Source organism: Phocoena sinus, chromosome 8 (assembly GCF_008692025.1).
Source record: "Phocoena sinus isolate mPhoSin1 chromosome 8, mPhoSin1.pri, whole genome shotgun sequence".
NCBI lineage: Eukaryota > Metazoa > Chordata > Mammalia > Artiodactyla > Phocoenidae > Phocoena > Phocoena sinus.
Window position 1 is genome coordinate 72436435 of NC_045770.1, and position 13779 is coordinate 72450213.

At 39.7% G+C, this 13779-nt stretch overlaps 1 protein-coding gene across 2 annotated transcripts in view; it reads right to left on the reverse strand.

The window, feature by feature from the left end:
- TSG101 (tumor susceptibility 101) overlaps positions 1 to 13779 on the reverse strand; it is a 58707-nt gene that overhangs the window by 36392 nt on the left and 8536 nt on the right. For both annotated transcript variants that reach the window (XM_032641619.1, XM_032641618.1), the window contains exons 3-4: positions 13587 to 13652; positions 9725 to 9888 (exon numbers count right to left, since the gene is read on the reverse strand). In XM_032641619.1, the coding sequence (XP_032497510.1) occupies positions 9725 to 9888; positions 13587 to 13652 (230 nt within the window). The remainder of the gene's footprint in view (positions 1 to 9724; positions 9889 to 13586; positions 13653 to 13779) is intronic.

The window sequence follows — 13779 nt, forward strand, 5'->3', positions numbered from 1 at the left end:
TTCTGTGTATATCTCACCTCACACACTTCATTCATTAGTTCATCAGGTTCTGAAGGATTACTCAATTATCTTGATCAGTTAATCATCTTCATAACTTCCCTTCTCCTGACAGAAGAGCTTACTAGCAGCTTTCAACTTTCCAAAGCACCAATTTTGTTCCATTCTGTCCCAACGTATGGACAGTGACAATAGATAACATTTCAGAAAGCTTCTTATGAAAACCTGCTGATTCTCACTATTCCAATACCCTTCTTATGTTTGTCTGTAAACTGACACGCTGAGACAGGGAGTAAACATGTACAGTATCTGTGTAGCACCAAGAAGTGTAGGCTGGAGATTATGGCTGGTGTGTGTGCGGGGTTGCTATTGAGAATCACACAATTTAATCTCTTGTTAATTATTTAGTCCAACAAAACTCCCTAACTAAATCATAAAATGATTTTAAAATCATGCACTTTAAAAATTGAGATAATTCACGTACCATAAAATTTACCATCTAAAGGTGTATAGTTCAGGACTTCCCTGGTGGTACAGTGGTTAAGAATCTGCCTGCCAATGCAGGGGACATGGGTTCGATCCCTGGTCCGGGAAGATCCCACATGCGACAGAGCAACTAAGCCCATGCGCCACAACTACTGAGCCTGCACTCTAGAGCCTGAGAGCCACAACTGCTGAGCCCAAGCACCACAACTGTGGAAGCCAACGCACCCTAGAGCCCATGTACTGCAACAAGAGAAGCCACCATGATGAGAAGCCTGTGCACCACAAAGAGTAGCCCCCACTCGCCACAGCTAGAGAAAGCCCGCGTGCAGCAACAAAGACCCAATGCAGCCAAGAATTAAAAAAAAAAAAAAAAAAGTGTATAGTTCAGTGGTTTTTCTCTATCACCACTGTCTAATTCCAGAATATTGTTATCATCCTCAAAAGAAATCTATCCCTATTAGTGATCACTTGCAATTTCCCCCTCCCCTCAGCTCCTGGCAACCACAAATCTATTTTGTCATTGCATTTGCCTATTCTGGACATTTCATGTAAATGGAATCATACAATTCGTGTCTGGCTTTTTTCACCTAGCATAATATTTTCAAAGGTTAACCCATGTTTGTAGTATGAATCAGTACTCCATTTATACAGTCTTATAACCATAGTTTTGTCAAAACAAATTTTATTTTAATTCTTTACCATACCATTCCTTTCACATTAAAGTCTTTGAAGGAAGGAAAATTAATCGTTAACACCTATTTCCAGGCCTATTATAAAGCAACAGGTCATGAATATTTCAGAATGACAAATGACTAATTCAGAATGATACAGGATACAAAAAACGTAGCAAGAATGTTAGTTTATTTTAGCTCAAACACCTAAGGGTCAACTGAAACATATAATATCTTTATAAAACTTTTTTCCTATTGAAAACCCTGAAAACTTGAAGAGCAAAATTGCTTTCTTCTCTATCCCTTTTTGTTTGCTTTTCCAGCAAGCAATAAAAAGGTCAGATTTTACATTCTAAGCAGTATATGATACATGTTCAGGATTAGGATTAATAAGCAATTGAATTAGTAAGATCAAGACAAATGAGAGCAGCCCTAGTTCATGTTCTGTGCCATGCTAGATTACTGCAATAGCCTTCTGTGCAGGTTCTAGTTTTACTTACTGATTATGACTGAGAGAATTTTCTATAGAAGTTCACGCTCCCCTCCCATTATACAGTTGTTGCTGAGAATCAGTTGCTTAGGCAGAAACTACATTTTCCAGTCCTTTTTGCAACTAGTTTTTACCAGTGGACCATAAGCAGAAGAGATTTAACTTTTAAGCCAAGGTGCACAAAAAGGAGGGCCACCAATCTCTTTGCTTGTCTTCCTTGATGCGGAGGACTCTGGAGCCCCGGGAGATGGTGGCACAACAAACTGGAAAGCGCCTGGTCCCTGAAGCTCAAGTGAGGGAAAGCTGCCTGCCAGTGAGGCAGACTCCCAGTGGACTACTATGTGAGCAAGAAATTTCCAGCATTAAGTCTCTAGTATTTGGGGTTTTATGTTTTAGAGCAGCTAGTGATTTTCAGTCAGAAAGCTAATTAATGTATTTATCTAGTACACTTCAGACATTATACCTAACAATCATTGCATTTAATGCCTTACTTTTGTTCAGAAATCTAAAATGACTCCCAGCTGCCTATTCAAGGATGAAGTCCTCAGCTAAAAATCAGGATCTTCCACGATATAACCTTGAATACCATACCAAAGTTAGCTACCCTTATGTCTTTTTTGTTAGATTTGTGGAATATAACATACATACAGAAATGTATAAAATGTATGTAACTTTAAAGAGTAACAATAAAGAAAATATTTGTGTAGCTATCATCCAACTTAAGAAATAGAAGATTGCCAGCAACTTACAAGTTCCTGACTGCATCCCCCTCTATTCTAGAGTTACCCACTTTTCTGACTTAGCAGATAATCATTCTTTTCTTTAAACTACCTTATAAACAATTTTCTAAACAGTATGTTTAATTTTTTCTGTTTCTGAACTTCATATGAATTAAATCAAACTGTGGATTCTATTGAGACTTATTTCAACAATGTAAGATACATTCCTATTAAAGAGTATAGTTATAAATTCATTTTAATTGCTGTACGGTGTTCCACTGAATGAATACACAACTTCTTTATTCACTCTCCTGTTGTTAACAGTCATATGGGTTGTATCCAGTCTTTGGTTATTCATGCTGCCATGAACATTCTTGTTCTGTTTCCTAGTATGTATGTGCAAGCGTTACTCGTTTTTTTTGGTTGCATTGGGTCTTCACTGCTGCACGCGGCCTTTCTCTAGTTGCAGCGAGCGGGGGCTACTCTTCGTTGCAGTGCGCAGGCTTCTCATTGTGGTGGCTTCTCTTGTTGCGGAGCACAGGCTCTAGGCATGCGGGCTTCAGTAGTTGTGGCTCATGGGCTCTCGAACACAGACTCAGCAGCTGTGGCACATGGGCTTAGTTGCTCCATGGCATGTGGGATCTTCCTGGACCAGGGCTCAAACCCGTGTCCCCTGCATTGGCAGGTGGATTCCCAACCACTGCACCACCAGGGAAGCCCAAAAGGGTTACTCTTGTGCAGTAGTTATCAACTGGGGGTGCTATTTTTGTCTCCCAGTGGATATTTAGAAATGTCTAGAGACATTTTCAGTTGTCACAACTGTCATGCTACTGGCATCTTGTGGATAAAGGCCAGGGATCCTACATCCTATAATGAACAGAACAGCTCTCCCACAATAAAGAATTATCCGACCCACAATGCCAGTAGCACTGAGGTTGAGAAACCCTGCTCTAGTGTACATACCAAGGAGTGGAATTGCTAGGACATAGGGCATGGGCCCTTACAACTTTACTAGGTAATACCAAACTAATTTCCAGAGTAGTGCGTCAATTTTGCTCCCATCAGCAGTGTCTAAGAGTTCCCTTTGCTCCACATCCTCTCTAAGCCTTAGCGTTGTCAACTGGTAGTGCAAATTTTTTTTTTTTTTTTGCTGTACGCGGGGCTGTCACTGTCGTGGCCTTTCCCGTTGCGGAGCACAGGCTCCGGACGCGCAGGCTCAGCGGCCATGGCTCACAGGCCCAGCCGCTCCGCGGCATGTGGGATCTTCCCGGACCGGGGCACGAACCCGTATCCCCTGCATCGGCAGGCGGACTCTCAACCACTGCGCCACCAGGGAAGCCCTGGTAGTGCAAATTTAATGCACATGTAATGGTACCTCGTTATGGTCTTAATTTATATTTCCCTCACTACTAGCAGGATTAAACATCTTTCCATATGTTTACTGGCCATTAGGATTTCTCTTTTGTGAAGTACTTGTTCAAGAGTTTCATCTATTTTTCTATTGGGCTTCTTTCTTTTAATGATTCCCAAAAATTATTTTTATGTTCTGGACGTTACCCTGTGGGTGTTAAGTACTACAAGTATATTCTTTCAGTTTGTGGTTAGTCTTTTCAGTTTTTAATGTGTCTTTCATGAACAGAAGTTCTTAATCTGCATAAGCTCAAGGTAAAATTTAGTAGTCTTTTCCTTTATAGTAAAAGTTTTCCATCTTGTTAAAAAAAAAACCTCACCTATTACAAGATCATGAAAGGCAGTCTCCTATATTATGTTTTAAAAGTCTTATTTTTTTGCCTTTCACAATCTACCTGAAATTGATTTTTGTATATTATACAAATAGGAATCTCACTGTCCCAACTCCATAACTGAAGTTAATCTTATCCCCACTTACCTGCTATAACACCACTGTTATACATCAAGTGTTTATGTATAGGCATACCTTTTCTTACTGTGCTTAGCTTTATTGTCCTTTGCAGATTCTGCAGTTTTTACAAATTGAAGGTCTGTGGCAATCCTGCGTTGTCACGTGATGGTTAACATTTTTTTTTTTTTTTGTGGTACGTGGGCCTCTAACTGTTGTGGCCCTTCCCATTGCGGAGGACAGGCTCCGGACGCCCAGGCTCAGCAGCCATGGCTCACGGGCCCAGCCACTCCGCGGCACGTGAGATCCTCCCGGACCGGGGCACAAACCCGCGTCCCCTGCATTGGCAGGCGGACTCCCAGCCACTGAGCCACCAGGGAAGCCCCATGGTTAACATTTTTTAACAATATTTTTTTAAATTTATTTTCTTGAAGTATAGTTGATTTTCAATGTTAATTTCTTCTGTACAGCAAAGTGATTCAGTTATACATATTCTTTTTCATATTCTATTATGCTTTATTATAGGATACAATAAAGTATTTTTAATTAAGGTATGAATACTGTGTTTTTAGACATAACACTATTGCGCATTTAATAGACTACAGTATAGTGTAAACATAACGTTTACATGCATTGGGAAACCGTGCAATTTGTGTGACTCATTTTATCGCAACATTTTGCTTTACTGCAGTAGTCTGGAATTGAGTCCACAATATCTCCAAGGTATGTCTGTATAGTGGATCTGTTCTCTGGGTTATTTATTATGTTCCATCTACCCACTGGAATATTTCTCTGACAATTCCATACCATCTTAATTACTAGTTTTCTAAAATGCATTTTGATACCTCTAAGGCAAGTCCCTTCCAGCTTACTCTTCTTGGCTATTATTAATATTTGCATTTCCATGTAAACTTTGGATTCAGCTTATCAAGTTAACAAAATTAACAAATATGCAAAGAAACAAACACTTCTGTTAAGAAATAGATCAGGGCTTCCCTGGTGGTACAGTGGTTGAGAATCAGCCTGCTAATGCAGGGGACACGGATTCAAGCCCTGGTCTGGGAAGATCCCACATGCCGCGGAGCAACTAGGCCCATGAGCCACAACTACTGAGCCTGCGCATCTGGAGCCTGTGCTCCGCGACAAGAGAGGCCGCGATAGTGAGAGGCCTGCACACTGCGATGAAGAGTGGCCCCCGCTTGCCACAACTAGAGAAAGCCCTCACACAGAAATGAAAACCCAACACAGCAAAAATAAATTAATTAATAAACTCCTACCCCCAACGTCTTTAAAAAAAAAGAAATAGATCAATTTGTAGAGAACCAACATATTTATAATACTGAGTCTTCCAATCCATGAACAAGGTTCTCTTTTTTTGACTTAAGTCTTCTCTAGTATCTTTCAATAAAATTTGGAATTTCCTCCATAATGGATTTGTACATCTTTTGTAAGGTTTATTCCTACATCAACAGCATTAAAAATATAAAGTATTCGTAAACCAGTTCATTAATTCTCTATTCTGCTAAGTCTAATCTGCTATTAAACCCATCTATTGAGTTTTTGTGGTTTTTTAAATTTATTTTGGCTGCGTTGGGTCTTCGTTGCTGCGCGCGGGTTTCTCTAGTCGCGGAGAGTGGGGGCTACTCTTCGTTGCGGTGCATGGGCTTTTCATTGCAGTGGCTTCTCTTGTTGCGGAGCACGGGTTCTAGGTGTGTGGGCTTCAGTAGTTGCAGCACATGGGCTCAGTAGTTGTGGCTCACAGGCTCTAGAGCGCAGGCTCAGTAGTTGTGGCACACGGGCTTAGCTGCTCCATGGCATGTTGGATCTTCCCAGTCCAGGGCACGAACCTGTGTCCCCTGCATTGGCAGGCGGATTCTTAACCACTGAGCCACCAGGGAAGTCCCTCTATTGGGTTTTTAATTTCTATTATTCTATTTTTCCGTTGTAAGGTTTCTATTTGGTTCATTTTAAATATAATTATATTATAATTAATTCTCCATATTGAACATACTAATCACAATCATTTTCAAGTCTGTGTCTGATAACTGGGTTACCTGGGGGGTGGTATCCTGCTTCTACTCTTTTTTTTCCTCTTTGTCCTATCTCTTGATGTCATTGATAATTTTTAATTGTACACCGGACACTTCGTGAAAAATTAGACAGGTTCTATATATTATCTCCTTCCAGCAACAGTTCACTCTATCCTATGGCTGGCAGATACCGTGAGAATCACCTTAATATAATCAGGCACTGAAGTGATTCAAGGGTGGAGTTTTATAGGGCTCATTCTGCCTGAGTTCCCACTCATGGGGTGTATTCCTCTAGTGGTGCCAACTGAGAGCCTAGGATGTTTACTCATACCCCTCCTCCTTGTGAGTGGTTCCAAACTCATACTGCCTCCTCAACCTAAGACTGCTGAGAACTTGGCTATGAATTTCAGAGGCTTTCTGCTTAGCTTTTTAGCATCTTGTCTTTGAAATGTAGGAATTCAGCATATCCCTTGAGGGGGAAACTCAAATTATCTGGCTCACTTCTTTGTAGCTTCCTTTTCTCCCAAATCTTGGCTCCTAAGATACTGGCTGCCTGGCAGACAGAACAGCAACTGTTGTCTTTTCAGCCCTGTGAGACTGTTAGAAACTGTGCAGTCTTCTTTGCCTCTACCTAATGCCCTCTGCCCAGATTCTCAGCCTCTCACTCTGTACCAAGAATCAGTAAATACTCTTAGGGAAAACTGGCAGAATGTTGACTCATCTCTTTGCAGCAAGGATCTTGGCCCTTCAAGTCCTAATTGCCTCAACAGTTCTCCAAAGCCTTCCTCAGATGTTGTTTGTACTTTGACTTTTCTAGCATTTTTTTGGATAGAAACTGCCAGAGCTATACCATCAGAGGCAGAAACAGAAGTTTCTTACTAGTATTACTTCTTGATAGGAACACTTTGAGTAATGAGATTTGAACAGTTTCACAAATATATGCCACCAGTATACTATTGGGTTGGCCAAAAAGTGTCTTCTGTTTTTAAGTAAAAATAAAAGGCACATTTTTCATTGTCACCAAGAACTTTATTGAACAACGTTGTCATCCTTTTGTTCCACTACCTTCTGCCATTTTTCAGGCAACTTCATAATTCCATCTTCCCAAAACGTTTTATCTTTTTGAGCAAAGAACTGTTCCAGATGCCTTTTACAGTCTTCCAGGGAATTGAAATTTTTTCCATTAAGGGAATTTTGTAAAGACTGAAATCCATGGAAATCTGAAGGTGCAATGTCTGGTAAATATGGAGGATGAATCAGAACTTCCCAGCCAAGCTGTAACAGTTTTTGCCTGGTCTTCAAAAAACACGCCATCTTGTGTTATCCTGATGGAAGATTATGAGTTTCCTGTTGACTAATTCTGGACGCTTTTTGTTGAGTGCTGCTTTCAGTTGGTCTAACTGGGAGCAGTACTTGTTGGAATGAATCGTTTGGTTTTCCAGAAGGAGCTCATAATAGAGGACTCCCTTCCAATCCCACCATATACACAACATCACCGTCTTTGGATGAAGACCGGCCTTTGGTGTGGTTGGTGGTGGTTCATTTTGCTTGCCTACGATCTCTTCCGTTCCACATTATTGTACAGTATCCACTTTTCACCTCCTATCACAATTTATTTTAAAAACGGAATGTTTTCATTACGTTTAAGTAGAGAATCGCATGCGGAAATATGGTCAGGAAGGGTTTTTTTGCTTAACTTATATGGAACCCAAACATCAAAGCGATTCACATAACCAAGCTGGTGCAAATGATTTTCAGTGCTTGATTTGGATATTTTGAGTATGTTAGCTATCTCCCGTGTCGTATAATGTTGACTGTTCTCAATTAACGTCTTGATTTGATTGCTATCAACTTCAACTGGTCTACCCGACATGCAGCATCATCCAGCGAGAAATCTATAGCATGAAACTTCGCAAACCACTTCTGACATGTCTGATCATCACAGCACCTTCTCCATACACTACACAAATCTTTTTGTGTGTTTCAGTTGCATTTTTACCTTTCATGAAATAATAAAGCATAATATGCCAAAAATGTTGTTTTTCTTCCATATTCAATATTAAAATGAATGGCTACACAAAAATTCACCAATTTTGATGTCTTTTTTTTTTTTTTTTTTTTTTTTGCAGTACGCGGGCCTCTTACTGTTGTGGCCTCTCCCGTTGCGGGGCACAGGCTCCAGATGCACAGGCTCAGCGGCCATGGCTCACGGGCCTAGCCGCTCTACGGCATGTGGGACCTTCCCGGACCGGGGCACGAACCCATGTCCCCTGCATCGGCAGGCAGACTCTCAACCACTGCGCCACCAGGGAAGCCCGATGTCTTTTTTTAAATGCACATTGATAGGACAGCTATCACATACAATCTAACAAAATCGTTTCAAATGAAGTTAAAGACAACTAAGTGCTACTAAAGTCATCTTACGGAAAAAAACAACTGAACCTTTTGGCCAACCCAATATACATATTTTTTTAAATAAATAAATTTATTTATCATCTATCTATCTATTTATGGCTGCGTTGGGTCTTTTTTGCTGCGCGCGGGCTTTTTCTAGTTGCAGCAAGTGGGGGCTACTCTTTGTTGCAGTGCGTGGACTTCTCATTGCACTGGCTTCTCTTGCTGTGGAGCAGGGGCTCTAGGCACACAGGCTTCAGTAGTTGTGGCTCACGGGGTCTAGAGTACAGGCTCAGTAGTTGTGGCGCACGGGCTTAGCTGCTCCGCAGCATGTGGGACCTTCCCGGACCAGGGCTCGAACCCACGTCCCCTGCATTGGCAGGTGGATTCTTAACCACTGCGCCAACAGGGAAAGCCCCCCAATATTTTTTAAATGCACTTCCCATATGTGAATTCTATCTATTCTTAAAGGTTCAACTCAAGCAAATAAAATAGTGACTGTGTATTCTATAAACTACCAAGCTCTATATAAATATATGTTTCATTTATTTATTTATTTATTCTTGTAAATTTATTTATTATTTATTTTTGGCTGCATTGGGTCTTTGCTGTGGCACGGGGGCTTTCTCTAGTTGTGGCAAGCAGGAGCTACTCTTCGTCGTGGTGCATGGGCTTCTCATTGCAGTGGCTTCTCTCGTTGCGGAGCAGGGGCTCTAAGAACACGGGCTTCAGTAGTTGTGGCATGTGGGCTCAGTAGTTGTGGCTCACGGGCTCTAGAGTGCAGGCTCAGTAGTTGTGGCATGTGGGCTTAGTTGGTCCACGGCATGTGGGATCTTCCCGGACCAGGGCTTGAATCCGTGTCCCCTGCATTGGCAGGAGGATTCTTAACCACTGCACTACCAGGGAAGTCCAGATATATTTCTTTTAAAGAGCTTTTTTGAATTACCCAGCTCAGTGATTAGTGATCTTATGTGAATTTATTCTCCTTTAATCCTCCTTGAGAGTTAACAGAAAGTAAATGCTAGTGAACAAAATATATAAAATACAACGAATTCTCAGAACACTCTGTTAATACTTACGTGTTTCCATTCATGTAGATAAGGAAGATATATCTTCCCGTTAGCATCCACATGCTTTCCTGTTTTAATAGTCATTGAACTAGTAGGCTTAACAAAACAGATAGGGGGATTATATGGGTATGTGTCCAGCAGCCACAGGCATATTGGAATATTATATGTAGTACCTGAGAGAGAAAGAGAAACTTCAGTTACTCTACTTTTATTATTTTTCAATAATGGCTTAAGCAACAAAGAGCTACAACTAAGCAACACTTTTTTAAAAAAACACAACAAATATTTTCTGTTTCAAAGTTCTGTTTAACATCAGTTTCTCAAATTTTCAGTTTGTAAAATACATGAGCAGGATTAAGGAGCTAATTAATCACTACTCTGCCAGGGTAGTAAGTGTACTTACTGCCATAAAAACGTTATTCACAAATTATCTTTTGGTTCAAGCCATTCTTTGTTATTTGACTCTTGTCACTTCAGTTAATAAAGTTCACTGGTAAAGGATATAGAAGGAAGACCACAGATAACGGTGTCCTTTTGGAAAGTGATATGCTAGACTTGAAATTCCCTTGCCAAAAGTCACACTGTAAGACCTAATCCAAGTGTCAAACAGATGCTGACTGGTGGCCACAGCTTGACCAATGAATATGGCATTTTCAGTGGTAGTTTCACAATCAATGATGTCATCCCCCTTCTTTTGCTTTATGTAATAGAATCTCTCTCAGTTGAGAAATTTGACTATATATAGTCAAAATGAACAGTGTTTCAAAGGATCTGATAGTTAATATATTAAACATAAATCAAAGACTTTTCTTCCTAAGGTTAAAGCCCAGTGTCCCAAGCAACCATTTGAATCACCTAACATAATTCAGATACATTTCCCCCACTCAGAAACAGTTTTACTTCATAAAAGTACATACACATAAAATTCACTTAAAGAAATCAGAGTTATGGGACTTCAGATTTATTTTTTACCCAAAAGTACTTCTAGAATGAAAAAAAAAAAAAGACTCCAATAAAATATATCCTAATACATAAAACATAACTTTATTTCCACCATCTAGAATTCTTTGCTTTGTGAAAATGATGGATTCTCTAGAATTACTTAGGCTTAGGAACTGTGCCGTACAAAAAAATGGTGAAGGAACAAAGGTTTAGTTTAAATAAAATTTACATGTATGTATGCATGTGTGTGTGTGTGTGTGTGTGTGTGTGTGTGTGTGTGTGTGTATGAAAAAGAGAACCCTTGTGCACTGCTGGTGGGAATATAAATTGGTGCAGCCACTATGGAAAACAGTATGGAGATTACTTAAAAATTAAAAATAGAACTACCATATGATCCAGCAATTCTACTTCTGGTTATTTATCTGAAGAAAATGAAAACACTAATTTGAAAAGATATATGCACTCCTATGTTCACTGCAACATTATTTACAATAGCCAAGATATGGAAGCAACCTAAGTACCCACTGATAAATGAATGGATAAAGAAGATGTGGTATACATATACATAATGGAATATTACTGAGCCATAAAAAAGAACGAAATCTTGCCGTTTGTGACAACATATATAGACCTAGAGGGTATTATGCTAAGTGAAATAAGTCAGACAGAGAAAGACAAATACTGTACGATTTCACTTATATGTGGAATCTAAAAAACAAAACAAATGAACAAACAAAACTAAACAGAAACAGGCTCATAGATACAAAGAAGAGGTGGTTGCCAGAGGGGAAGAAGGTGGGAGAAGAGAAACAGGTGAGGAAGATTAAGAGATACAAACTTCCATCTGTAAAATAAATGAATCACATTATGATATGTACAGTGTGGGGAATACTGTCAATAATTATGTAATGTTTTATATGGTGACAGATGGTAACTAGACTTATCATGTTGATCATTCTGAAAGGTACAGAAATATCAAATCACTATGTTGTATAACAGAAACTAACACAGTGTTATAGGTCAATTATACTTCAAACACACACAGATAAACAAACAAACAGAAAAAGAGATCAAATTTGTGGTTATCAGAGGTGAGGGCTGGGGGGAAGGGAGAATTATAGGACAGTAGACATAAGGTACAAACTTCCAGTTATAAAAAAGCAAGGGCACTTCCCTGGTGGTGCAGTGATTAAGAATCTGCCTGCCAATGCAGGGGACACAGGTTTGTACCCTGGTCCGGGAAGATCCCACATGCCATGGAGCAACTAAGCCCATGTGCCACAACTACTGAGCCCAGGTGCCACAACTACTGAGCCCAGGTGCCACAACTACTGAAGCCTGTGTGCCTAGAGCCCGTGCTCTGCTACAAGAGAAACCACTGCAATGAGAAGCCCACACACCGCAACGAAGAGTAGCCCCTGCTCGCCGCAACTAGAGAAAGCCCGCGAGCAGCAACGAAGACCCAACGCAGCCAAAAAAAAAAAAGTAAGTACTGGGAATGTAATGTACAACATGATAAATGTTATGAACACTGCTGTATGTTATATATGAAAGTTGTTAAGAGAGTAAACATCGCAACTTGATGAAAACTTAAGAATTTCATCACAAGGGAAAAATATTTTTTTGTTTCTCTAATTTTGTATCTATATGACAGATGTTCACTAAGCTTACTGAGGTAATCATTTCTTGATGTATGAAGTCAATCATTACGCTGTATATCAAACTTATATAGTGCTATATGTCAATTACATCTCAATAAAACCAGAAGAAAAAAATAAGAAATGTCTTTAATTATGTCTACGATAGTCTTCTGCCTCCTTCTCTCCCCCACATACCTTTTTCCCTCACCAGAGCTTACTTCCTGGGGTAAAGGCAAAGTCAATAATCCTGAAGTTTACTCGTATTTGCTCTATAAAATGCTGATGCTCAAGTGTTTTTTCCCTCTGCCTGGGATGTCCATTCTGTTATGAATGGTTCACTCATCCTTTAACACCAAATTGAACATCATTTCTTTGATGAGCTTCCCACATGTTCTTGTTCTCCTCTATAATCTCACAGCACCTTTATATTTCATTATTCTATAACGGGTATAGAATAGTGTAAATATCTATTTATTCCCTGTTTCCCCTATTTGTGTATGTTCTTCCAGGGAAGGTACATCCTTTATTCACCTTTGTATCCCTAGCCCTTTTCCCCCACGCATAGCAGGTACTATATAAAACCAATGGGTAGGTTACTGAGACACAGGTCTTAGCTAGTCACAAGGAATAACTAACAGAGCTGTCCACAGTTGCTCGTGAAGCTGAATGCTCCATTATCATTGTAAGTCTTCCAGCAGAGGGTGGCTGACTAACAGAGATGTAATTATCCATCATCAGCATTACAACCATAAATAATAGCTACTTTTGATATACCAGCCTCTGTGCTAAGTCCTTTACATACATTATTACAAATGAATTCTTCTTTGAGTTAGGTACTATTATCCAAATGTTACAGATGTCCATTGTCACAAAACTAATAGATTACAGAGGGAGAACTAAAACCCTACTCTGCCCTGACTGTAAAGCCTCTATCTTAGTCACTATACTATACAGCTTCCCATTGTCAGATAAGTTTGAGTAGGGTGGGAGCTGAACTAGGAGGCAGCTAAGATCCCTTTCTAGTTCTAAGATTCTCTGATTCTATCAAACAAACTCTTACAGTGCACTGAGGCACTTATTTGTTGATATATCTTGGTAAGGAAGTAGGGGAAAAAGCTGAAAATATGAGGTGCTGCTGCCAAATGAAGTTCAATTAGAATAGGAGGTGAAGTTTCTGTATTATCATGAAAGTCACAAAAAAGCAAGCTTAGTTACCTACAATTCTTTGGCAACTAAATGTAAATTAAAATGCATCTATGCTGGAAACATGAATCACATAAGACATTTACCTCTATAAGGCACAGGAATCGTTCCAGTGAGGTTCATTAGTTCCCTGGAACTGCCATCATTAAAAACTGAAAGGTAAGAATAAAGAGTTAATCAACAAGCATTCTCACAGATGCTCCCACATAAGTTATTCTTATGTTTCAGAAATAACAGTTAAAACACATTATTACCCTTGAAAGGACTAACTTGTTAATG